The 26,150-nt window shown below is 34.4% G+C and overlaps 1 protein-coding gene across 1 annotated transcript in view; it reads left to right on the top strand.

Moving 5' to 3' along the window:
* Nucleotides 1-26,150, top strand: part of LOC150109555 (uncharacterized) — a 167,199-nt gene that overhangs the window by 122,629 nt on the left and 18,420 nt on the right. The window contains exon 4 of the mRNA XM_090402650.1: nt 4,981-5,160. Coding sequence (XP_090258776.1) covers nt 4,981-5,160 — 180 coding nt within the window. The remainder of the gene's footprint in view (nt 1-4,980; nt 5,161-26,150) is intronic.

Genomic DNA, 26,150 nt, shown 5'->3' with positions numbered 1-26,150 from the left:
TTTTTTTGATGTAATGTCCAGCAATTCGCCAGTCGTTTTCAGTTTGGCCTTGCTCCTCAAGATTAGCTTGAAATGATTCGAAAACATCAACTGGCACCATTATTTCCATATTTTTTGACATGATGTCTGTTATTGTTCTGGGCTTTTTATTAATGGGACCGGTGGTTGAGAAGTAATTGGAAATCTTTTTCATTTTCAAACTTGGGGTCAGACTTTTACACTAAAAAGTAAGAAAAAAATACTAAAAGGATATGAAAATAATAACTTTAAATTTATGTCAATTCAATAAAGGTATTTTTTAGATAAATAAGTGTTTTACCGAAAATCTTTCACATGTTGTCAATCGCACATCCACACAGCCACAAACATAGATGCTAATGGCATGTGCACATGTTATGTACGCTTGAACATTATTTCAAAAATTACTTTTGAAAAATTGAAAAAACTGTAAAAAAAAAATAGGTGCCGGAACACCGTTCTGGTGTGTTACACCAGAAAAAAAGCACTGCTCTTACCAAAGTCTTTCCATTACTTTTATTTAGCTACTTTTACACATAGCTTAGCTTTCTTATATTTTTCTTATTATTCTTTTAAGGCATCTGCCGACTTATTTGCTAGGAACTTTTAGTATGCTTTCTTCTTTTCCAGGACTGCTTCTTTAACTTCTTGTGTCCACCATGGTATGCTTATTTTTTTTCTCTCCTTGTAGGCAACTTTACCACATATCTCTTTGGCTGAATTAGTCATTGTCTTCTTTAGAGTTGGTCACCGAGACTCCAAGGTTTGGTTCTTGTTTTCAATTGTTTCATTTTTTTCTATAATAATGTTTATAGTTGAGTCTACAATTTACCTGTGAAATCTACTCAACTTTAATTCATTTTAAAACTTTCCAAATACTTTTCAGTATGATATCTATATTTATCCTGCTTAGTACTGAGTAATCGTCACTTCCAATTTCAAATCCTCTGTACACTCTTGTATCCTAAACCAGCATGTTGATATCACTATCAACAACGATGTTGTCAATGAGGCTTTTCTTATTTCTTGTGTCTTCTCTCCATGTGAACTCGTACAGTCAAAACATGGTGTTAGTAATGACTAGACCGTCTTCTGAGCAGAAATCCAGTAAATACCTGCTATTATTATTAGCTTTTCCCTTTTCTCCAAATTTTCTCAAAATATTGCTATATGCCTGTTGGGATTCATTTCCTACTCTGCTGTCCAAACCGTGACTACCATTTCCATTTTCTTTATGTCAGCTCAATGTTCTAATGACTTAAAAAATTCCTCCACTTCTTCCTTAGAAGAACCTTCTGCGGGTGCCTTAGGCACAAATAAGTTTCATTGTCCATTCTCCCCATTTTTGACATTTGCCCACATAACTCTACTTGAAAATGCCTTCCAATCAAGAAGTTTATCTTCATGTTTGATATCGAATGCTATCGCTATTCCTTCCTTTCCTTTCCTTAATAAACATCTTATACTTATTACTAACTATTATAATAACGGAATTAACTCACGTCAATTATTCTTTATTCGTAGAATTTTCACCTGAGTATCACAGGCATCATCAGTATACAGGTACGAGGCTAATTAAACAATAACTGTTATATAATCACAAAGCGCCACCTAAGTAGCTAAGGTTAAATTTCCTAAATTTATTTAATTATTATTTATGTTATTTTTTTAAAATTATTTAAATTTAATTATTAAATAATAATTATTAAATTATTCAATTATCATAATTAATTTGTGTGTGTGTGTGCAATTTTATGTTAGGGAAGATTTGCTGCTTTATAAAGTACTATCTCCCACAAGGGGGAAAGACATAGACCATCGGATCTGTTTAGGTTAGGAGAGTGAAGTAATGTTTCTTTGTATAGCCGTTCCATTAGGAACAGACTTTTGTGAATGACTTTTGTCTTGTTCCACTTAACTCTATGTCTGGTGTTGATGGCATGTTCTGCAATTCCAGACTGTTCGGGTTCAAGGTACTGGATGTACGACTGGTGTTCTTCTAACTGGACCTGAGCAGATTTTCCTGTTTGTTCAAAATATGATAATCCACACGAGCAGGGAATCTGGTAGACACCTGGATAGCTGAGATGTGGGACCTTTCCTTTGGAGACATTAGGAAAGTGGAGATTTTTCTGATGGATCGAAAAGCCACACAGATATTTAGTGGTTTTAGCACCTTAGCTATGTGTTCACTAACCCCTTGTACATAGGGGATAGGTATATGTGTAGGTTCTTCTGAACTTGAAGAGGATGCTGGAGCATGACTACTTAAAGCTCTTTTTATGAAGAACTTCTTATAGCCATTGGATATGAAGGAGGAATTAATATACTGTAATTCTTTTTGTAAAAGTTCTTCTGAAGAACAAAAGGAGTGGGCTCTATGAACTAGTGTTTTTATAGTACCTGCCTTTTGGCTGGGATGGTGATGTGATTCAGCGTGGATGTACTGGCCTGTATGAGTCTCTTTCCTATAGACTGTGAATTGTAGATAACCATCTGGTTGGCGAAGAATCAAGAGGTCTAGAAATGCTAACTGCTTATTTACATCTACTTCTAGGGGCATTTCGAACAGCGTATCTTTGACAACATTACACCCAGACCTAACATTTGGTTCAGATATGTGGACGACATTTTTGCCATATGGAAGGGCACCTCAGAAGAACTACAACTGTTTCTCTCAAAAATTAATGCACTTCATCCAAGGATCCAGTTCACCCTAGAAGCAGAAGTAAATAAGCAGTTAGCATTTCTAGACCTCTTGATTCTTTGCCAACCAGATGGTTATCTACAATTCACAGTATAGGAAAGAGACTCATACAGGCCAGTATCATATTAATTATGATAATTGAATAATTTAATAATTATTATTTAATAATTAAATTTAGGAAATTTATCCTTAGCTACTTAGGTGGCAGTGGCACTTTGTGATTATATAACAGTTATTGTTTAATTAGCCTCGTACCTGTACTGACAATTCCTGTGATACTCAGGTGAAAATTCTACGAATAAAGAATAATTGACGTGAGTTAATTCCATTATTATAATAGTTAGTAATATGTCTACTCACGGTATTTCCTTACTGAAACTTTTACTTATTACTTAGTAAGATCTCCCTTGTTTTTTTCTTCTTTCTCTCAGTCATATGCCAATTATGTTCACATGGTACTTTTCCAGTTCTTCTGCTAGTTCAATTTCCTTTCCATTAATATTCCTTATATTGATGGTTCCTATCTTCATTTCTTCAGATCTTGGGTTTATTCTTCTTCTTATATATGTTGAGTTGAAGCTTATTCCGGTAGCTGACTTTTCACTGTTCTCACTGGTTCCCTGATGAAAACAGCAGAGACCTTGTTTAGCCAGGCGATTCTCCAGCTTGAATGAAATCTCATGTTGTACCATCATATGATCATTGGCTCTCTGTACAAAATCTTTCCCCCACCCTGTTTATCTCATTTATTCATGCAATCTTGCTTTTTTTCTCTTAACTCTGCTAATCTCTTGATGTTTCTGCAATTTTTCAGTTTTGCACTATTTTTTCATTGAGGTCCTCTTTGTTCTCCTGACCTTCCACCACTGCACATTAAACATTAATGAGATCAACTAACTCACCTTCAGTTGAAAAAACCCATGTAAAGATTTTTCTTGTCACAACGAGAATTGAACTTGGATCCTTTTCAGTTGAAGGGTGTGATGTATCATTGTTTTTCCAGTTTCACTATCGAACCACTGATAAAATTATAAATAAATTAGTAGAATATAGTTAGCAAAGTAAAATTATGTGTATCGATTATTGAATCAAAAATCTAAAACTGTTAATTAAAAACACTGCATATAATATTTACAGTTACATACAGTGTATGCATTGCACATGTAGAATACCTAATCCAATTAGGTATTCTGCCTAATACTATTGGGTAAAAAAAAAAAAAGCTCTCATATTGTTCCCAGGGAACAATAACTAATATGTTCACATCAAGCTGTATATAGCCTACCTGATGCATTGAACAAGTGCATTTTTACAAATGTTGGTTACCTACAGTTGTGCACGTGAAAATGTCCTGTATGCAGGTATATAAAACAAATTGCCTGTAATAGTTAAAAAATATATTACTTAATTAACCACCTAACTGGCCATGATTATGTCAACCAGAATATGGATGGAGAGTGTCCACTAAAAGTGCATTACCATTGATATTTTATTGACATAATGTGATGATATATTTCATCCATGTCAACTTTAGTGTGATTACTACTTCATTAATTCAATGAACTTGCTGATACACAATGCAATTTCTTCTCTAGGGGAAAGGATGACATGCTATGGGTAATAAGATCAGCTGTAAGTTCACAGTGTTGTAGCTTATCTGCTGCAAGTTGATCTTAACCACGCTACTGGCCAAGACGTATATATACGTCCAAGTTGCCATGGATGCGAAGTGCATATTAAAGTTGTAATACCATTGATATTACATTGAAATATGTGATGGATACGAAGCGTATGAGGATGCATATTTGATCCATAATGGCCAGTAAGGTGGTTAAATTACTTTTCTTTTTTTTTTTTAATATCAAACAGGAATCATGTTAAAAATGAATATATGCAATATCAATATTTTAAACACTTATGAGCAAAAGACAGCAGCAAAAAGTTTGGACCTCTGGTGTGATAGTGATATCAAGCCTAATTTTAAAGTCAGAATTTAGTCCTAGTCAGATTGTCATTAGTTAGAATTGATTTACCTGGCTTCTTGTCATTTGACTTGCTGATATTGCTCATCTGAAGCAAAAAAAAAAAAAACAGAAATTTACATTGTTGCTTATTCAGTTTGAAGATATCCTTCTTTGGGACAGCGTGTTGCTTTTCTAAATTTCTCAACAGTACAAACTTTTATTTTAGTTTTAAATATTTATGTTGTGTATAAAAATAAATATTTTTTTTAAATTTCATTATTACTATTCTAGAAATTATTAAATTCAGTGACCAGGAATTATCTGAAGATTCATCAGGACTGACAGCAGATTCAGTGAACTCTCACTCTCAAGAAATACTATATTCAGAATCATTAACAATCCAGTCCCTGACAATCCAGCCAGAATCAGCATCTGTAATTAATTCATCCATAAGGCAGTTATCTACACCAAGTGAGTTATTATATTATAATAGTAGTTTAATATTTTCATGATATACTGTCATTACATATATTTCACAAAGAAAAACATTAGCTATAAATATGCTGTTAGGTTACCTAAGGTCCTCAGACAATAGATAATTATGTGGTTCTTACTTTTGAAAATCCTTCTTTAGTCATGCATGAAAATTCAAATTAAGAAATGTTGAATATATTGGGAATTTCTATAATTTGAACACAGAATACTGAAGCTATGGAAGAAGTGTGCTTTTGTTTTTTACCTTGAGATAATGCACTCTTCACCCCCTTATTGGGAAATGCAAAGTAGCTACTCAGCTCAATCATAGATAACAGGTCAGATAGCTGACAACTAATTTCATTGTTAAACAGAAATGTAAACACAACAGTGGATGTTGCGTTTCCATTTCATCTTTCCAGTTATTATTGCGCATAATGTTTTGTCAGAAACAGAGAAGAAAATTCCATTCATAAGATGGAATCAGTGGAAGTCAGTATTGATGAAATTATGCTAATAAAATTGAATCTTAGAACTCACTAAATGCATAAACAACATTTAATTTTGTGTTTGTAGATAAGTATTATGTGTAATACATGTTACATATTTCCAGACATTAACTGTGAAATCAGTTATGCTATTACCTAATGGATTTATGTATTTTTTATGCTTTTTTATTTTGTTTTATATATGAAGTTTCTTATATTCACAGTTTCCATCATCATCAAATTCCTGACATGTACCCTCAAGGGGGGGTTCAGGATATTATGATAGTACTACATTAAAAACTTACATCATTACTAACTTCCTATCAACAATATTCCTCCAAATCACTCTGTTATCTGTCAAGACTACAACATCATCAGATCTTATATTTCTGTCTTCTAATGCACTTTTTACTGTATCAATCCACCTATATATCTTGGTCTTCCTCTGGGTCTTTTTCCTGCCAACCTGACAGAACACTTGTTTTGCTAATCTTTCCCCTCCCATTCTGTTTAAGTGACCATACCACATGAGATTAGCTCTGCTAATGCATTCCTGGATGCTGACAATATCAAGTTCTTTCCTAATATCCTCATTATTAATATGATATTGCCATTAATGCCATCTGTTCATGCCCCTAATCTTTCTCAGGACTCTCATATCTGCGGTCTCTAGTATTTGGTCAAGTGTTTTACTTCTGACCCAGCTCTCAGATCCATAACTTAAAATTGGTGCGAACTCTGTCTTGTATACAGCTAATTTAGTGTTTTGACTAATTTCTCTCTTATTCCATATAAATTTATTCAGTCGACTTCTTACCATACCAGCTGTGTTGATTTTATCTATTTCAATACTTAATTTACCATCTTCACTAAAAATCATGCCTAAAAGTAACTGAAATGTTTTAATTGTTCTTTAGGGTCTCCATTCACAATGCAGTTGATATTTTCATTGTTTCTGCCTATTTTCATTGTCTTTGTCTTGTTATTGCTGACCTTCATACCACATCTATTACAACAGTTATTCAATTTAGTCAGGGAATCTTGCAGACTTTCTGCGGATTTATTTAGAAGTATAAACATCGTCTGCATAAAGCAAAGAGCTGAGATTAACATCTCCAATTTTGATATCAGGTTTAATACCACTTTTCTTCAAAATGACAGAGGGGATAATATACATCTTGTCTGACACCAGATTTATATCAGACCATCTTCCTGTATTTTAATTCTAACTGCTGACTTACAATTCAAATAAAGATTAAGTATTGCTTGATATAATGTCCCATTGACACCATACAACTGTAGCGTTTTGAATTGCTTTTGTATTGGTACCTTGTCATATAGTTTTTAGAGGTCTATAAAACTTAAATACAGATCTTTGTTATGTTCCCACGAATTTTCAATTATTTGTTGTAAAGTGAAAATCTGATCCTGACAGCCTCTATTTGGCCTGAACCCAGCTTGTTCTTCCAGTTTCTCTTCCACAATCTTTATCAACCATTTTTCAAGTACACTTGCATAAATCTTACCAGGAACACTCATTAGGAAAATATCTCTGTAATTCTCACATTCGGTTTTATTTCCCTTTTTGTATATGGGTGCTATGAGAGCTCTACTCCAATCAGCTGGAATTCTTCTTTCTGTCCAGGGCTTCTGAACTATGCAGTGTAGCCACTGTAAGACTTTTATACCTCCATACTTGAGCATTTCTGGTCGAATATCATCTAGTCCAGCTGCTTTTCCACATTTCTGGCTTTTGATGGCTTTTTCTACTTCAAGTATAGATTCACAGTTTTTGCGAATGTCAGTGCAACTCAAATCATGAAGATACTATTGTAATTACAGGAGAACTGCTGTTATTACAATCGCTATGTTGATGATGTGTTTGCTATTTGGCCACATGGCCCAGACACATTGGATACATTCTTAGTGCATTTAAATAACCAGCACCCAAAAATCCACTTTACAATGGAACTGGAAGCCAATGACTGTCTGCCCTTCCTGGATACACTGATCATGTCTTCCATATGGTCTTTATCGTTCTCGGTTTATAGAAAACCCACATATACAGGGAGATATTTACACAAACAATCACACCATCACCCATCTCAACAATATGGTATTATAAAAACACTAACCAGCAGAGCTAGAGCAATTTGTTCTTCTGATGACATTGCTCTCATTGCTGAACTCACTCACATCACCCCTTCTTGGCCAATGGCTATATTCCCCATAAGATAGACAAAATACTAAATGGTCTCCAGACATCCCCCCTCCCACTGTCTACCACAGAAGACTGCAACAAAACTGTCACCATCCCATACATTAAAGGCACATCTGAAAAAATATCTAGAGTACTTAATAAACACCAACTACGCACCGTATTTAAACTGTATGTGAAATTGGCAACTCTCATTCATTCACCCAAAGACAGAATCTCTCCTTTATCACATCCAGGAGTCTCTGAAGTGCTCTGTTCATGTCATTGAGCCTACTATGGACAGACAGGAAGAATGGTGGACATCTGCCTCAGTGAACGTAAAAAATATATCCTGCACAATCGCTATAGCAAGTCAGGTCTAGCAGACCATGCTTTAGATACCTCTGCACGCAGGTTCAATTGGAAAAAAACAAAAGTGCTGCACAGAAGCTTTTTTTAAGTCATAGAGGTTGTTGATTCTGTTGAAACATACTCCAAACCTCAACAAGTATGGGTGTATAAATTTGCCAAAGATTTGGGAGACAGTCATCTCAAGACCAAATAAATACCTGCTTTCTCTTTCTCTGTTCCCCCCCCCCCCCCCCACACACACACATAGATGGCACCTAATTAGGACGGTAGTCTTTGTGTTGCACATTACAGTTGTTCAAACTAGTCCCATTGTTGAAGATGCTGGATAGAATACCAGTGAAATATCAGCAATAAGTTAATAAATAGTTATTTTCTTATCAATCTGTGTTCTCATCTATACTGTTAAAAATAAGCAACATGTGGGGAATCAATGCCATCTACAATGGGACTTAATGGTACATTCTGCTTATGGATTTTTGGTAGTTGATATATTGGGGGGGGGGGATCTAGAGTTAAAAGGTTTTAGTCTGTTAGTCACTTCTAGAGGCCAAGAGGTAACCTTCTTAAGGAGCCTCTGGCATGTTCTGATTTGGAAGCTGGTGGGATCGTATTCTTTAGGGAAGTAAGTAGACCGATCTAAAAATAAAGAGGCAAGCTTACCTGTGTTGGCATTTCGGTTATCCGCTTTAATAATTATTATTTTTCTGTTGTTTTTCATTTCTTATAGAGCTTTGAATTCTTCTTTTGATAGGTACTTTTTTGGGGGATTTGGCTTGGGTAAGAACACCGGCTACATCCAGTCTGATATTCTTGGCAATATGATTGGGAGATCTCACAATGCAAAGCACACACTTGTTCAGATGTGTATAATGCTATGCAAGATTATTAGATCTTATATTTCTGTCTTCTAAGGCACTTTTTACTTTATCAATCCACATACATCTCATCCACATACATCTAAGGCACTTTTTACTTTATCAATCCACATACATCTCGGTCTTCCTCTGGGTCTCCATCCTGCAAAGAACACTTTTATAGCCTTTCTTTCATACTTACATGGTGATCAGAATACATTTTGAAAATTTATGGAGACAACTACCATGTTAGAGTAAAACTTTAGTTTAATATAAACCAAAACAACACATGGCGTTTCGACCTTCATATCATGGTCATCATCTGCAGCATACACAATATATACAGAGAAATAAGCTGCACTATAATTTACATGGTTTGCTAAAGTTACTGACCAACCGTTACTACAATTGGCCTGACCTCTGGTGGAAAAAAAAATTAAAACTTTAATTCATCAAAGCTAGAGTCCTATTATTATTATTATTATTATTATTACCTATTAGGTTACAATCATATTTGTAGATTTAGGGACTCAAAAACGCACGTGTTGAACAGATTATTTTATTAATTACAAATAAAATAAAATTTGACGTTTCGACCTCTATATCGAGGTCATCATCGGAAGAATACAACTGTATACAGAACCAAGCTACATGCTCATGCTTTCTATATCAGTAAACTAAATCTACGTAGTTAATAAATCTTTTTTCTAGCCTGACCTCTAGTGATAGAAAGGAAAAACAAAAATAAAGAAAGAAAGAAATAAAATTATAAAAAAAAAAAAATATATTTATATATATATATATATATATATATATATATATATATTATAAATAGATAAATGCAACTACAATAAACTGTTAGAGTCCTCATGTATTAATATTCTGGATAGTTACAAAATGATTTCTTTCAGTTGCTATTGAATGTTCTAAACACTTCACCAGGTTGTCTTCTTGTAGTGGGAATTTTTCTAATGCTAGTTTAGGATGTTATACAGGTTGTAGATGGGTCCTCCACATTCTTGAAATGGTGAGGCCATCATTTTTGTTGAGATTTGGGTTGTGTTTGAGCATTTCACAAGACTCTTTAAATTTTCTCTCTTTTTGAGAGAAAATTTAAAGAATCTCAAACACAACCCAAATCTCAACAAAAATGATGGCCTCACCATTTCAAGAATGTGGAGGACCCATCTACAACCTGTATAACATCCTAAACTAGCATTAGAAAAATTCCCACTACAAGAAGACAACCTGGTGAAGGTTGTCTTCTTGTAGTGGGAATCTTCTTGAACCAATCAATTTGGTGTAGGGTGTTTAGAACATTCAATAGCAACTGAAAGAAATCATTTTGTAACTATCCAGAATATTAATACATGAGGACTCTAACAGTTTATTGTAGTTGCATTTATCTATTTATAATATATATATAATTTTTTTATATATATATATATATATATATATATTTTTTTTTTTTTTATAATTTTATTTCTTTCTTTCTTTATTTTTGTTTTTCCTTTCTGTCACTAGAGGTCAGGCTAGAAAAAAGATTTATTAACTACGTAGATTTAGTTTACTGATATAGAAAGCATGAGCATGTAGCTTGGTTCTGTATATAGTTGTATTCTTCTGATGATGACCTCGATATAGAGGTCGAAACGTCAAGTTTTATTTTATTTGTAATTAATAAAATAATCTGTTCAACACGTGTGTTTTTGAGTCCCTAAATCTACAAATATGAGTGCTGATCACCGTGTAACCCTAAAAGAAAGTATTAGGTTACAAAACTAAATTGGGCTGGAGAGCAACATGTTTATATATATACATATATATATATATATATATATATTAAAAATAAAAAAAAAACTATGTGATTATACATATAAATTTCAACCAATTGGTATGGAATAGTTTTCAATAAAAGCTGAAAATGCTTAAAGTCCTAAAGTAGGCTGAATATGTGCCATCCAAATTGTTGGAATTTTTATGCCACCATTATTGTTGAGATTAGGGTGGTTAATCAGAATTTCACAGGCTTCTTTAAATTTTCTTTCATACCAGGTTTTTGTATGATGTAAAGAGCAGGTACTATTCCAATCAATTTGGTGTAGGGTGTTGAGAGCGTGATCTGAGAGGCCTGCTTCACCAAAATTGTTATATTTAACGTGTCTTTTGTGTTCTTTTTGACGTATAGGGATTGTATGTCCAGTTTCACCAATATAAGGTAAGTTACAGGTGCAGTAGATGCAATAAACTTCAGGATGTGCCAGTGAGAGGAGAGGGTCCTCAGAGGAGTTGAATATGTTTTTTAATTTTATTTTTAATTTAATTTTAATTTAATTTTTATTTTTAAAATTATAAAACATATTCAACTTCTCTAAGGATCCTCTCCTCCCATTGGCACATCCTGGAGTTTATTGCATCTACTGCACCTATAACTTACCTTATATTGGTGAAACTGGACGTACAATCTCTATACGTCAAAAAAAGGACACAAAAGACACATTAAATATAACAATTTTGGTGAAGCAGGCCTCTCAGATCACGCTCTCAACACCCTACACCAAATTGATTGGAAAAATACCTGCTCTTTACATCATACAAAAAACCTGGTATGAAAGAAAATTTAAAGAAGCCTATGAAATTCTGATTAACCACCCTAATCTCAACAATAATGGTGTCATAAAAATTCCAACAATTTAGATGGCACATATTTAGCCTACTTACTATCTAGCATACTTTAGGACAATAAAAGCAATTTTCAGCTTTTATTGGAAACTATTACATATCAATTGGTGGAAATTTATATGTATGATCACATTGTTTATTTATTTATTTTTTTAATATATATATATATATATATATAAACATGTTGCTCTCCAGCCCAATTTAGTTTTGTAACCTAATAGATAATAATAATAATAGGACTCTAGCTTTGATGTAGTAAAGGTTTTTTTTTTTTTTTTTTCACCAGAGGTCAGGCCAATAATTGTAGTAACGGTTGGTCAGTAACTTTAGCAAACCATGTAGATTGTAGTGTAGCTTGTTTCTCTGTATATATTGAGTATGCTCCAGACGATGACCTTGATATGAAGGTCAAAACGTCAAGTGTTGATTTTGGTTTATATTAAACTAAAGTTTTACTCTAACACAGTTGTCTCCATAATTTTTCAAAATGAAGACTTGTTTAGTTAATCTTTCCTCTCCAATTCTGTTTTAAGTAGCCATACCACCTGAGATCAGCTCTACTAACACATTCCTGGATGCTAACAATATCAAGTTCTTTCCTAATATCCTCATTTTTATTATGATACTGCCACTGATGCCAGTCTTTTATCAAAAGTTTTATTTCTAACTCAGCTCTCAGATATATAAGTTAAAATTGGTCTGAGCATTCTCTTATACAGCTGTTTTAGTGTTTTGACTAATCTCTCTCTTATTCCAAAAATTTTTTCAGTAGACTTCCTACCATACCAATTTTGTTAATTCTGCAGCTATTTTCATCTGCAGTTTAATTTGCCATCTTCACTAAAAATTGTGCCTAAATATCTGAAATGTTTTTACTCATTCTATAGGTTCTCTATTTAGGATGCAGTTGATATTTTCAATGTTTCTGTCAATTTTCAATGTCTTTTTTTTTTTATGGTGATTTTCATACCAAATTTATTACAGCACTTATTCAATTTTCAATTCAAAAAATAAAGAGCTGAGATTAACATCTACAATTTTGATATCAGGTTTTGTATCACTTTTCTTCATAACGTGATTCATATAAATGATGAATAACAGTAGAGATAATGTATAGCCTTGTCACACACGTAACATCAAACCATATTCCTGTACCTCCTTAAGTTCTTGCTGATTTACAACTCAAACAGAGAGTGTGTATTGCTTGATATAATGTCCCATTCACACTATAATTGTAGCGTTTCGAAGAGCTTTCCTCTTGGGTCCTTGTCATCATATGCTTTTTCCAGATCTACAAAACTTAAATGCAGATCATTATGTTGAATTTTTTCTTGACAATTATTCATAAGACTATTACACTTTTTTTATAAAATCTTTATCAAGTAGCTTTATTTTTATCCTCCTACATGTTTCGCCAATCCGTTTCTATTGGCATCCTCAGGGAATACAAATCAGTAAGCAAAAATGAAGGTTACAGACTAGGTTATAACCGATGGTTCTAAATCATACAAAAAATTGGTATTGTGCGTGACAATGTGCGTGTCTCGTTAACGTGATTTATTCGTAATGACTCATGACGTAATTGTTATGAAAGTTCATTTCTTTGATATTTAATGATCTGATAAAAGTTTTCCAAATTTCTGGTAAAATTAGACCTTGATTCTTGTTTAGGTTTTCAGTTTTACGGACGACTGTAGCTGCTTCTTTAACGGTTCTTGAATGGTAGTTATCTTCTATGTATGGCATAAGGCTCTTATCCCACTCAATGTGATGGTTAGTAGAGGCAAAGTGGCATGAAAGGCCTGAAATGTCTTGTCTGTTATTTCTGACATATCCTATGTGTTCTTTCTTTCTCGTTTCGAAGCTTCTAGATGTCTGACCTACGTAACTAATACCACATGAACAAGGAATATTATATACTCCAGAGTATTTGTAGAATGGGTGAGGATCTTTCGGTGATCTTAAAAATTTCCGAATAGTGTTGATTGGTTTGAATGCCACTCTGATCTTATGTGGTTTTAAAAGGTTAGCTAATTTTTTGGAAAGGTTGTTGACAAAAGGAATCGTAATTGTACTGATGTATTGGACGTCATCACGTTGTCGATGTGGTATATCAGTAAATAGAATCTTGTTATAGAGTCTTTTAGGGTAACCATTTAAAGAAAGTTCTCTGGATATTGTGGTTAATTCCGTGAATAGGTCATCCTTGTCTGTCGTATACTGTATTGCTCTTTTCTTGAGACTATGGATAATGCTAATTTTCTGAGCTATGTGATGAGCTGAGTTGAAATGGAGGTAACATCCAGTATTTGTAGGTTTTCTGTATACAGATAGGTTGATACTATTATTGGATTGTTTCTTTATTAAAACGTCAAGGAATGGCAGTTTTTTATCTTTTTCCATTTCTAATGTGAATTTGATGGTATTGTGGAAACTATTGATTTGGTTGAGGTAATTCATTAGTTCTTCTTTTGTATGATCCCAAATGATAAAGATGTCATCTACATATCTGTACCAAATTTTCGGTTTTGGAACGATCTGGGTTAAGATTTTTTTCTCTAGATCTTCCATGAATAAGTCAGCAACTGGAGGTGAGAGGGGACTACCCATAGCTAATCCAGTTAGTTGTTTGTAGATCGTTTCTTGCCAAATGAAATAGAAGTTAAACAGTGATTGAACAAAGTAGTGATGTTTCTTGGGAATAATTTCTCTAAGATGTTGATGACTTCAACCACTGGAATGTTAGTAAACAGAGATGTGATGTCCAGGCTTGCTAGTATATCCTCTTCAAAAATAGGGATATTTTTTATTTTATCTATAAAATGTTTTGAGTTTTTAATATAAGTATCCGAGACGTGAATGTGTTGTTGTAAAATCTTCGCAAGATGCTTGGATAGTTGGTAAGTGGGATAATAGATTCCATCAACTATTGGACGTAATGGTATACCTTCTTTGTGAATTTTTGGAAGGCCATACAATCTAGGAGTAAGTGGGTGCATAGATTTTAATTTTTTTATAATTTCTATAGGCCAATTATTCATTCCACGTAATAATTCATTGGTGTCATTATGATTTTTTGTTGTAGGATCTCTACTGAGAACTTCATATACAGACCTGTCAGATAATAGAGTTTTAATTTTTTCTTTATAATCTGAAGTATTTAATATAACTGTATTATTACCTTTGTCGGCTTTGAGTATGATGATATCTTTATTATTCCTTAATTTGAGAAGCGTTCTTCTTTCCATTTGGTTAGAGTTGGTGTTAGAAGATCTTGACTGAGCTGAAAGGATTATGCTGCTTTTTAATCGCAAGTCATTAGCAGTTGGAGCTGGTAGTAATGAGAATGCTTTTTCTAAGTTGCAGATGAACTCTATTTTAGGAATGACAGTGGGTTTTAAAGCAAAGTTGAAACCTTTTTTGAGGATAGAGATCTCAGGTTTACTTAAAACGTGTTTAGATAGGTTAATTATCACTTGGTTATCTGGTAGAGACGGTTTGCAGTTGTTATGATTATCATACAGTATATTGAATTTATCAATTTGTGTCTTTTTGCTGTGATTAAATGTTTTGGTAAAACTGTGGTTAATCATATTGTCTAATAGTTGCCATGTTTCAGCGTCAAGATTATTAGAGATATCTGTGAATAAATTATAGCACTGTGAGTCTATTTTGCTAAGCATGAATCTCGTATGGCGAATTCTTTCTCTAAGAAGAGCATACGAAGTTCGTTGGTAAATCAAGTTGGCTTGTCTAGTTTTATAAGATTGTTTCAAACGAAGAAATTTTGGGATCACGCTATTTAAAACCACATAAGATCAGAGTGGCATTCAAACCAATCAACACTATTCGGAAATTTTTAAGATCACCGAAAGATCCTCACCCATTCTACAAATACTCTGGAGTATATAATATTCCTTGTTCATGTGGTATTAGTTACGTAGGTCAGACATCTAGAAGCTTCGAAACGAGAAAGAAAGAACACATAGGATATGTCAGAAATAACAGACAAGACATTTCAGGCCTTTCATGCCACTTTGCCTCTACTAACCATCACATTGAGTGAGATAAGAGCCTTATGCCATACATAGAAGATAACTACCATTCAAGAACCGTTAAAGAAGCAGCTACAGTCGTCCGTAAAACTGAAAACCTAAACAAGAATCAAGGTCTAATTTTACCAGAAATTTGGAAAACTTTTATCAGATCATTAAATATCAAAGAAATGAACTTTCATAACAATTACGTCATGAGTCATTACGAATAAATCACGTTAACGAGACACGCACATTGTCACGCACAATACCAATTTTTTGTATGATTTAGAACCATCGGTTATAACCTAGTCTGTAACCTTCATTTTTGCTTACTGATTTGTATTCCCTGAGGATGCCAATAGAAACGGATTGGCGAAACATGTAGGAGGATAAAAATAAAGCTACTTGATAAAGATTTTATAAAAAAAGTGTAATAGTCTTATTAAATGCAGATCCTTGTTATATTTCAATGATTTGTCAACTATTTATCTTAAAGTGAAAATCTGATCCTGGCAACCTCTGTTTGGCCTGAACCCAGCTTGTTCTTCTCCAAGCATCTCCTCCACAATTTTTCTTAGCTGTTTCTCGAGAATACACAGTGTACCTGTTAAGTAATGAGACAACAATTATTATATCAAAACAAATAACTGTATTTGGAATTGTCAATTACACAGATTCAAAATAATCTTCCTCCAACTCCACACAACGTCTGCATCTGTCGCGCAGATGTTTGTGGGCACAGTGGAAAGTCTTGAACGAGAACCTCCTTCAGTGTCTGGGTACACAGTATTGGATATCCTTATTGTTGCTGAAGTGCTCCCCTTTCAAGGCACACTTCATCTTTGGGAAGAGGAAAAAGTCTGTGTGAGGCAAATAGGGGCGGGGGAGATGTTTGATCACACAGATCAACTTTGAAGCTAGAAATGCTTCACAGGCAGCGCACAGTGTGTGGGCATTGTCATGCAAAAGAAACCAATTGTTGTTGTGGAACAGTTTTTTTTTTTTTTTTCCTGACACATTGCATGACACATACAGATATTGCATTACTACTAAATAATACTGACTGTTCACTGTGGTGCCCTCAGGAACAAATTCACAGTGGATAATTCCAGCACTGTAAAAAAAAAAAACAATGACCATTATCTTGATACATGATTTTTTTCAACCATGCTCTGGCGTTTCGTTTCTGGATCAGACTGAAAACACCAACTTTCATCACCAGTGACAATTCTTTGCAACACATCACGATCTTGATCAACTGCATGGATGAAATTTTGACAACGTGCAACAGGGTGCTCTCTCTCTGTTCGTGTGTCAATGTGTCTGCACAGACCTCGAACAAATCTTCCTCTTGTGCAAATCTCTTTCTAAGATTAATCTGGCTATTTCCTTACCGACACCAAGCTGTACAGTGGTTATTCGCCTATTATGAACAACAAACAATTTTCCTAGCTTTCACTGTATTTTCATTTGTCTCTGCAGAAACTGGCTGTTCACAGCATGGTTAATCCTCCAGGGACTCTCTCCCTTCTTTAAATATTGAAAACTAGCAGAAACCTGTGCGTGGCTCAGACAGTCATTGCGATAAACCCTTTTTAAGTCTCGGTACACTTCTGTAGCAGTTTTTCCTAATTTACAGTAAAATTTTATCACAGCTCTTTGCTGCATGACACAATTTTTGACATGCTCCACTCACACATTCTTACTTCAACGGTTGCCACATGAAAACTGCTGCATCACCCCAACTCAAAAATTTCACCTGCATTTCCAACACATACTAGTGGTCAAAACTATAAACATGTATGTTACTCATATATTCAAAGAGTTGTCCTGTAAAAAATCAATTTCATTACTTAATGGAAATATTGTACTTGAATAAATCTTACCAAGAACACTCAGTAGAGAAATTCCTCTGTAATTCTCACATTCAACTTTATTCTCTTTATTATAGATGGGTACTGTGAGCACTCTACTCTAATCATCTGGAATTCAATCCCCGGGCAGGGTCTAACATCAGATGTGCAATTGTTTGCAATAATGTGAAGATAGGCTGGGCAATCAGGGATGCTACTGATATTCAACACTTACAAAATGATTTAAATAGACTAGAAATTTGGGCAAACGAAAATGGCTGTCAGTTTAATGTTAGTAAGTGTAAAGTTATGCACTTTGGCATGATTAGATTTCCAGCAGTATATTGTATTATGCTACATGAAACTGAGAAGGCAAGGGATCTTAGCATATTTGTAGATAGGAAATTGAAGTTTAAAGGTCACATAGCAAAAGTTGCAAATACAACTCAGAGGATTATTGCGATGTTGAAGCGAACCTTGACATATAAGGATAAGGAAGTCATTTTGACTTTTTATAAGGCTTGATAATACATGGATTATTGTGCACAGATTTGGTCTCTGGGGTTCCAAAGGGATAAAGAAGCTCTGGAAAGGGTGCAAAAAAGAGTTACAAAGATTATATCCAGATTGTGGGATTTAAATTATGAGGATTGCAGACTCTGGTTAACAAGAGAAAGAGGGATGATGTGATAGAGGTCTATAAACTTTTGAATGAGTGTTATAGGATATCAACTGATGAAATTTTTCATTATATGGAAAGTGGGGAGAGAACACAGGGGCATCCATGGAAGTTAAGTTTGTTCACAGTCAAGAAAGGGATAAAAGCTAGGTTTTTCTCCCAGAGAGCAGTGAGTGACTGAGTGGAATAATTTGCCCTTCGGGATAGTGAGTGCATCTAGTGTGAATGAATTTAAGGGAAGGTTCATGGCTTCCCTTAATGATAGCTGGTTTGGGTGATTTATAGCCTCCCTCAATGAGTCCTTGACTCCCTGGAGGTCTCAGATGATGATGATGATGATGATGATAATAATAATAATATTTTAGCATTTCTGATCGAACATCATCTACTGCAGCTGCCTTTCCACATTTCAAGTTTGTGATAGCTTTTAGTACTTAAAGTACACACACATATGTTCTAAATGGTATTCCTGTTGAGTGTTTTCTGCCACCATGTTGTTGCTGCTTGTGTCATTTAGCAGTTACTCAATATTACTTTGAAATGGAGTAATTTCAAATTACTCCATATATCAAAAATATCTTTACCTTCTGTTTTCATGTCCCCTTTATCATCTCTAATTCCTTTTACAATTCTCTTTTCTCTATTTCTCAGCTTTTTCGATAACTTCCAGAATATTTTACCACCTTCCTGATATTTATTTTCTATGTTCTATGACTTTTCTTTAGCTAATTTTACACAATGTTTTGCTTTCTTACATTTTTCTCTGTATTCCCTAAGAGCACAAGCTGACTTACTTGCCAGTAACTTTCGATATGCTTTCTTCTTCTTTTCCTTGACATCCACTTTAACTTCCTGAGTCCACCATGGAGTTTTGATTGCCAGTAACTTTCGATATGCTTTCTTCTTCTTTTCCTAGACATCCACTTTAACTTCCTGATTCCATCATGGAGTTTTGATTTTTCTATCTTTGATGATTACCTCACTACATGTCTCTCTATTTGAATCATTCAAAGTTTTCTTTACGGTTTGCTGCTATATGGGGTGGGGGGGGGGGTTCTGATAAACACCTAGAAGAAAAATGATATTAAAATACCTGATATACCCACAAGAAAGAACATACTAAGATATAAAAATATAAGAACATAAGTTACCTTCATAACTCTGCCACTAGTATGTTCTTTCTTGTGGTTATATCAGTTGCTTCAATATCACTTTTGTTCTAGATGTTTATCAGAACTTTCCAGCCCCTTCTCGAAACTCCAAGGTTTGGTTCTTGTTTTTCAAACTCTTTTAGTTTTTCTTGAATAATGTTTGTGTATTTGAGTCTACAATGATATATTTTCAAGAAGAAGAAATAAGAGGAAAATGTTTAAAAATGACTTGATTGCCTAATGATCAGTCAACCAAGAAGTATTAAATCTGCTAGATTAATTTGTACAAAAATTAAGTCATTACATTTAGGGAACCACAGCATTCCTATAAGACATAGGGATGCTGTGGTTCCCTAAATCTCTACCCTTATTTTAATAAAAAGAACACTAAATTTAAAAAAAATTATGTATGTTTGTCTTTTACTTATTTGGAAAGCTGCTTCTTATGTTTTGATATGTTGATTTTGTTAATTTATAATTTATATCATCATCGTCATCATCAAATTCCTGACATGTACTCTCAAGGGGTGTACAGGATATGATAGTACTATAGGAAAAATTTACATCATTACTAACTTCCTATCTACAATTTTCCTCCAAATCAGTCTATTACTTGTCAAGACTCCAATATTATCAGATCTTATATTTCTATTGTCTAAGGCACATTGTACCGTATCGATCCACCTATATCTTGGTCTTCCTCTGGGTCGTTTTGCTGCCAACCTGGCAGAGAACACTTGTTTTGCTAATCTTTCTTTGCCCATTCTGTTTAAGTGACCATACCACCTGAGATTAGCTCTGCTAACGCATTCCTGGATGCTGACAATGTCAAGTTCTTTCCTAATATCCTCATTTTTAATCTGATATTGCCATTGATGCCATCTGTTCATGCCTCTAATCTTTCTCAGGACTCTCATATCTGCAGTCTCTAGTCTTTGGTCAAGTGTTTTACTTCTGACCCAGCGCTCAGATCCATAAGTTAAAACTGGTTTGAACACTGTCTTGTATACAGCTAATTTAGTGTTGTGACTAATTTCTCTCTTATTCCATATGAATTTATTCAATTGACTTCCTACCATACCAGCTTTGTTGATTCTGTTGTCTATTTCCATATTTAATTTACCATCTTCACTAAAAATCTTGCCTAAGTAGCTGAAATGTTTTACTTGTTCCACAGGTTCCCCGTTCACAACACAGTTGACATTTTCAGCAATTCTACCTATTTTCATTGTCTTTGTCTTTTTATTGCTGACCTTCATACCATATCTATTACAACAGTTATTCAATATAGTCAGGGAATCTTGCAAACTTGTAGCAGATTTATTTAGAAGTATAACATCATCTGCATAAAGCAAAGAGCTGACATTAACATCTCCAATTCTGATATCATGTTTAATACCACTTTCCTTCATAATGTGATCCGTATAGATAATGAATAACAGAGGAGATAATGTACATCATTGTCTCACACCAGATTTAACATTAAACCATCTTCCTGCACATCCTTCAATTCTAACTGCCTACTTACAACTCAAATACAGACTAAGTATTGCTTGATATAATGCCCCATTCATACCATATAACTGTAGCGTATTTTATATTAATAATATTAATATACAATATATTTTTCCTTAAAATAATTTTTGTTTTTCATTTTTTTTGTTTCAATAAAATTTTTGTTTATTAATAAATATTCTTTTTAATATAACATTTTTATGAAAATGTAAGAAATTATCTGTAATTTCTTACATTTTCAAAATTAATGAAAATTTTTACCAAATTACTAGTAATTGAAAAGTCAGTAAATTTGCAGTTCTTAGTGACTACACTACTTTATAATTCAGTACTGAGAAAGTTAATAGAAATTCTACAAAAACAAAACAAAAAATAAAAATAAAAAAATTAAAATTGTAATCAGTTATAGAAAAACAAAGTGAAACTTAATATAATTTTTATTGTGAAAATTTAGACTTATGTATATTTATGATAATGATTCTTATAAACATTTTTCTGCAGTTAAGCATAGGACTCAGAAAGGCTTAAAAACTACATTTCAAAAATAAATAAATCATATAAAAAAGTATTATTATTTCATAAAATAACAATACGTTTATTATTATTATCATCATCATCATCAAATTCCTGTCATGTACCCTCAAGGGGTGTACAGGATATGACAGTACTACATGAAAAAAATTACATCATTACTAACTTCCTATCTACAATTTTCCTCCAAATCAGTCTGTTACTTGTCAAGACTCCAACATTATCAGATCTTATATTTCTATCGTCTAAGGCACTTTGTACCGTATCAATCCACCTATATCTTGGTCTTCCTCTGGGTCGTTTTCCTGCCAACCTGGCAGAGAACACTTGTTTTGCTAATCTTTCCTCTCCCATTCTATTTAAGTGACCATACCATCTGAGATTAGCTCTGCTAACGCATTCCTCGATGCTGACAATGTCAAGTTCTCTCCTAATATCCTCATTTTTAATATGATATTGCCATTGATGCCATCTGTTCACGCCTCTAATCTTTCTCAGGACTCTCATATCTGCGGTCTCTAGTCTTTGGTCAAGTGTTTTACTTCTGACCCAGCTCTCAGATCCATAAGTTAAAATTGGTTTGAACACTGTCTTGTATACAGCTAATTTAGTGTTCCGACTAATTTCTCTCTTATTTCATATGAATTTATTCAATTGACTTCCTACCATACCAGCTTTGTTGATTCTGTTGTCAATTTCCATATTTAATTTACCATCTTCACTAAAAATTGTGCCTAAGTAGCTGAAATGTTTTACTTGTTCCACAGGTTCTCCATTCACAACACAGTTGACATTTTCAATGATTCTGCCTATTTTCATTGTCTTTGTCTTTTTATTGCTGACCTTCATACCATATCTATTACAACAGCTATTCAATTTAGTCAGAGAATCTTGCAGACTTGTAGCGGATTTATTTAGAAGTATAACATCATCCGCATAAAGCAAAGAGCTGACATTAACATCTCCAATTTTGATATCAGGTTGAATACCACATTCCTTCATAATGTGATCCATATAGATAATGAATAACAGAGGGGATAATGTACATCCTTGTCTCACACCAGATTTAACATTAAACCATCTTCCTGTACTTCCTTCAATTCTAACTGCTGACTTGCAACTCAAATAAAGACTAAGTATTGCTTGGTATAATACCCCATTGACACCATATAACTGCAGCGTTTTGAATAGCTTCTCTCTTGGCACCTTGTCATATGCCTTTTCCAAATCGACAAAACTTAAATACAGATCTTTGTTATATTCCAATGCTTTCTCGACTATTTGTCGTAAAGTGAAGATCTGATCCTGACAGCCTCTATTTGGCCTGAATCCAGCTTGTTCTTCACCAAGCTTTTCTTCCACAATTTTTCTCAACCGTTTCTCAAGTATACTTGCATAGATCTTGCCAGGAACACTCAGTAGGGAAATACCTCTGTAATTCTCACATTCAGTTTTATTTCCCTTTTTATATATGGGTACTATGAGAGCTCTACTCCAATCATCGGGAATTCGTCCCTCTGTCCAGGCTTTCTGAACTATGCAGTGCAGCCACTGTAAGACTCTTATACCACCATACTTCAGCATTTCTGGTCGAATATCATCTACTCCTGCTGCCTTTCCACATTTCAAGCCTTTGATGGCTTTTTCTACTTCAAGTATGGATATGTATTCCTGACTGCATGCCTGGTCAGTGTTTTTTACCACTGTGCTGTCATCACTGCTTGTTTCATTTAGCAGTTTTTCAAAGTAATTACTCCATACTTCAAGGATATCTTTTTCTCCTGTTTTCATTTCACCTTTATCATCTCTAATTCCTTTTACAGCACTCTTTCCTCCATTCCTAAGCTTCTTCAACAACCTCCAGAATATTTTGCCACCTTCTTGATATTTATTTTCTATATTCTTGTCAAAGTCCTCCCATGACTTTTGTTTAGCTAGTTTTACTCACTGTTTAGCTTTCTTACATTTGTCTCTGTATTCTGTAAGAGTAAAAGCTGACTTATTTGCCAGGAACTTTTGATATGCTTTCTTCTTTTCCTTCACTGCCTCTTTGACTTCCTGTGTCCACCAGGGAGTTCTAATTTTTTTATCCTTGCACACAACCTCACCACATGCCTCTCTGGCAGAATCAATCAATGTTTCCTTCAGAGTTTGCCACTGAATCTCCAAAGTTTGATTCCTGTTCTCAAACTCTTTCATTTTCTTTTCAATAATATTTCTGTATTTTAGTCTACAGTTCACATCTGAGAGCTGCTCAACTTTTATTCGCTTTAAAACTTTCTTACATGTTATTCTTTTCAATATGAAATTCAATTTTATCCTGCTCAAGACTAAATAGTGATCACTTCCAATTTCAAATCCTCTGTACACTCTGGTATCCTGCACCAGGGAGAAAACATCACTATCAACAATAACATAGTCAATGAGACTTTTCTTATTCCTAGCCTCTTCTCTCCATGTGAATTTGTGCACATTTTTATGTTGGAACATGGTGTTAGTAATAACCAGTCCATGTCCTGAGCAGAAATCCAACAGATATTTGCCATTATTATTAGCTTTGCTCTTTTCTCCAAATTTTCCCAAAATATTTTTGTATGTCTCACAATCATTTCCTACTCTACTATTTAGATCCCCAACAAGGACCAACTTTTCCTTTTTCATTGTGTCAGTTGCTTTTTCTAAAGCCTCAAAAAATTCCTCCACTTCTACCTTAGTAGAACCTTCTGTGGGACCATAGGCACAAATAAGTCTCATTGTCCAGTTCCCCATTCTCATATTTGCCCACATTACTCTACTTGAGACTGACTGCCATTCAAGAAGATTAGCCTCGTATTTTGTGTTGAATACTATGGCTATTCCTTCTTTTCCTTGATTGTCATTGCCTGAATATAACATTTTGTATTTATTGCTCAGAAAGATCTCACCAGTTTTGGTCTTTTTTGTTTCAGTCACCCCTATTATGTCGATCTGGTACTTATCTAATTCCTCAGCTAGCTCCATTTCTTTGCCATTCAGGCTTCTTACGTTGATAGTACCGATCTTTAACTCTGGTGATGTTGAGTTGGGGTTTGTTTTCAGATTTGTTCCAGTAGCTGACTTTTCGCTGTTCGCCCTGTTTCCCTGGCGAAAACAACGGGGGCCTTGTTTAACCGGGCGACGCCCCAGCCGGCATGAAATTTTGTCATGTTGTACCATCATTTTTTATTTTGGTTTAACCAATAAGAATACAATTTGGTCGGCTAAATCCCAAATTGCCAGCCCATCCTCGTTCGTTCAGTATCAAAGTAGATACCCAACAGGGTGCACCACGAGAAGGTGAGGATTGGACATTAGGTCAGAAGCCCTGGTCTCTATGGCTATTCCTGGCTTGATTGTCTCCTGAATATAACAGTCTATTGACCACCCCTTATTATTATTATGTCGATCTGGTACTTATCTAATTCCTCAGCTAGCTCCATTTCTTTGCCATTCAGGCTTCTACGTTGATAGTACCGATCTTTAACTCTGGTGATGTTGAGTTGGGGTTTGTTTTCAGATTTGTTCCAGTAGCTGACTTTTCGCTGTTCGCCCTGTTTCCCTGGCGAAAACAACGGGGGCCTTGTTTAACCGGGCGACGCCCCCAGCCGGCATGAAATTTTGTCATGTTGTACCATCATTTTTTATTTTGGTTTAACCAATAAGAATACAATTTGGTCGGCTAAATCCCAAATTGCCAGCCCATCCTCGTTTCGTTCAGTATCAAAGTAGATACCCAACAGGGTGCACCACGAGAAGGTGAGGATTGGACATTAGGTCAGAAGCCCTGGTCGGTTCTCTGCATTCCTTTAAAGGCTATGTGGAGGTCTCCTCTCAGTTATACAGCTTTGACCCTTAAGCACCCCTTATTATTATTATTATGTACTAATTGATGCCAAGTAGGCAAATAATAGTGGAATTTTTTTCCCTACATATTTTAATGTTTTTTCAAGACAATTTTTTTTTAATGTCCATCTCCCATTGGTAAGCATAGTTCTGTTAATGAGAATAAATCCATACAGAAAAAATGAAATGATTGACAAGACAAAAAAGGGAAAAAAAAGATGCAACTGAATTGTATGTTTCTTTGGATTGTCAAATATTACCTTTTTTTATATTAGTATAGACAGTGCTTGAAAAATGCTCTCATTCGTGACAAGTGAAAATTTGTAGTTGACAAGTAAAAACAAAAAAAACAAACAACAACAAAAAAAAAACACGAGAAGTTTTCGGTTTTATCGTCAATTTTATTTACATAATGCTAATTCTGTTTCATGTCAGGGTCAAAGCTGTATAACTGAGAGGAGACCTCCACATAGCCTTTAAAGGAATGCGGAGAACCGACCAGGGCTTCTGACCTAATGTCCAATCCTCACCTTCTCGTGGTGCACCCTGTTGGGTATCTACTTTGATACTGAACGAACGAGGATGGGCTGGCAATTTGGGATTTAGCCGACCAAATTGTATTCTTATTGGTTAAACCAAAATAAAAAATGATGGTACAACATGACAAAATTTCATGCCGGCTGGGGCGTCGCCCGGTTAAACAAGGCCCCCGTTGTTTTCGCCAGGGAACCAGGGCGAACAGCGAAAAGTCTGCTACTGGAACAAAT

Source organism: Typopeltis vanoorti, chromosome 2 (assembly GCF_054136105.1).
Source record: "Typopeltis vanoorti isolate ZY-2024b chromosome 2, IOZ_Tvanoo_1.0, whole genome shotgun sequence".
Lineage (NCBI taxonomy): Eukaryota > Metazoa > Arthropoda > Arachnida > Uropygi > Thelyphonidae > Typopeltis > Typopeltis vanoorti.
This window is presented reverse-complemented; position numbering and strand designations above follow the sequence as displayed.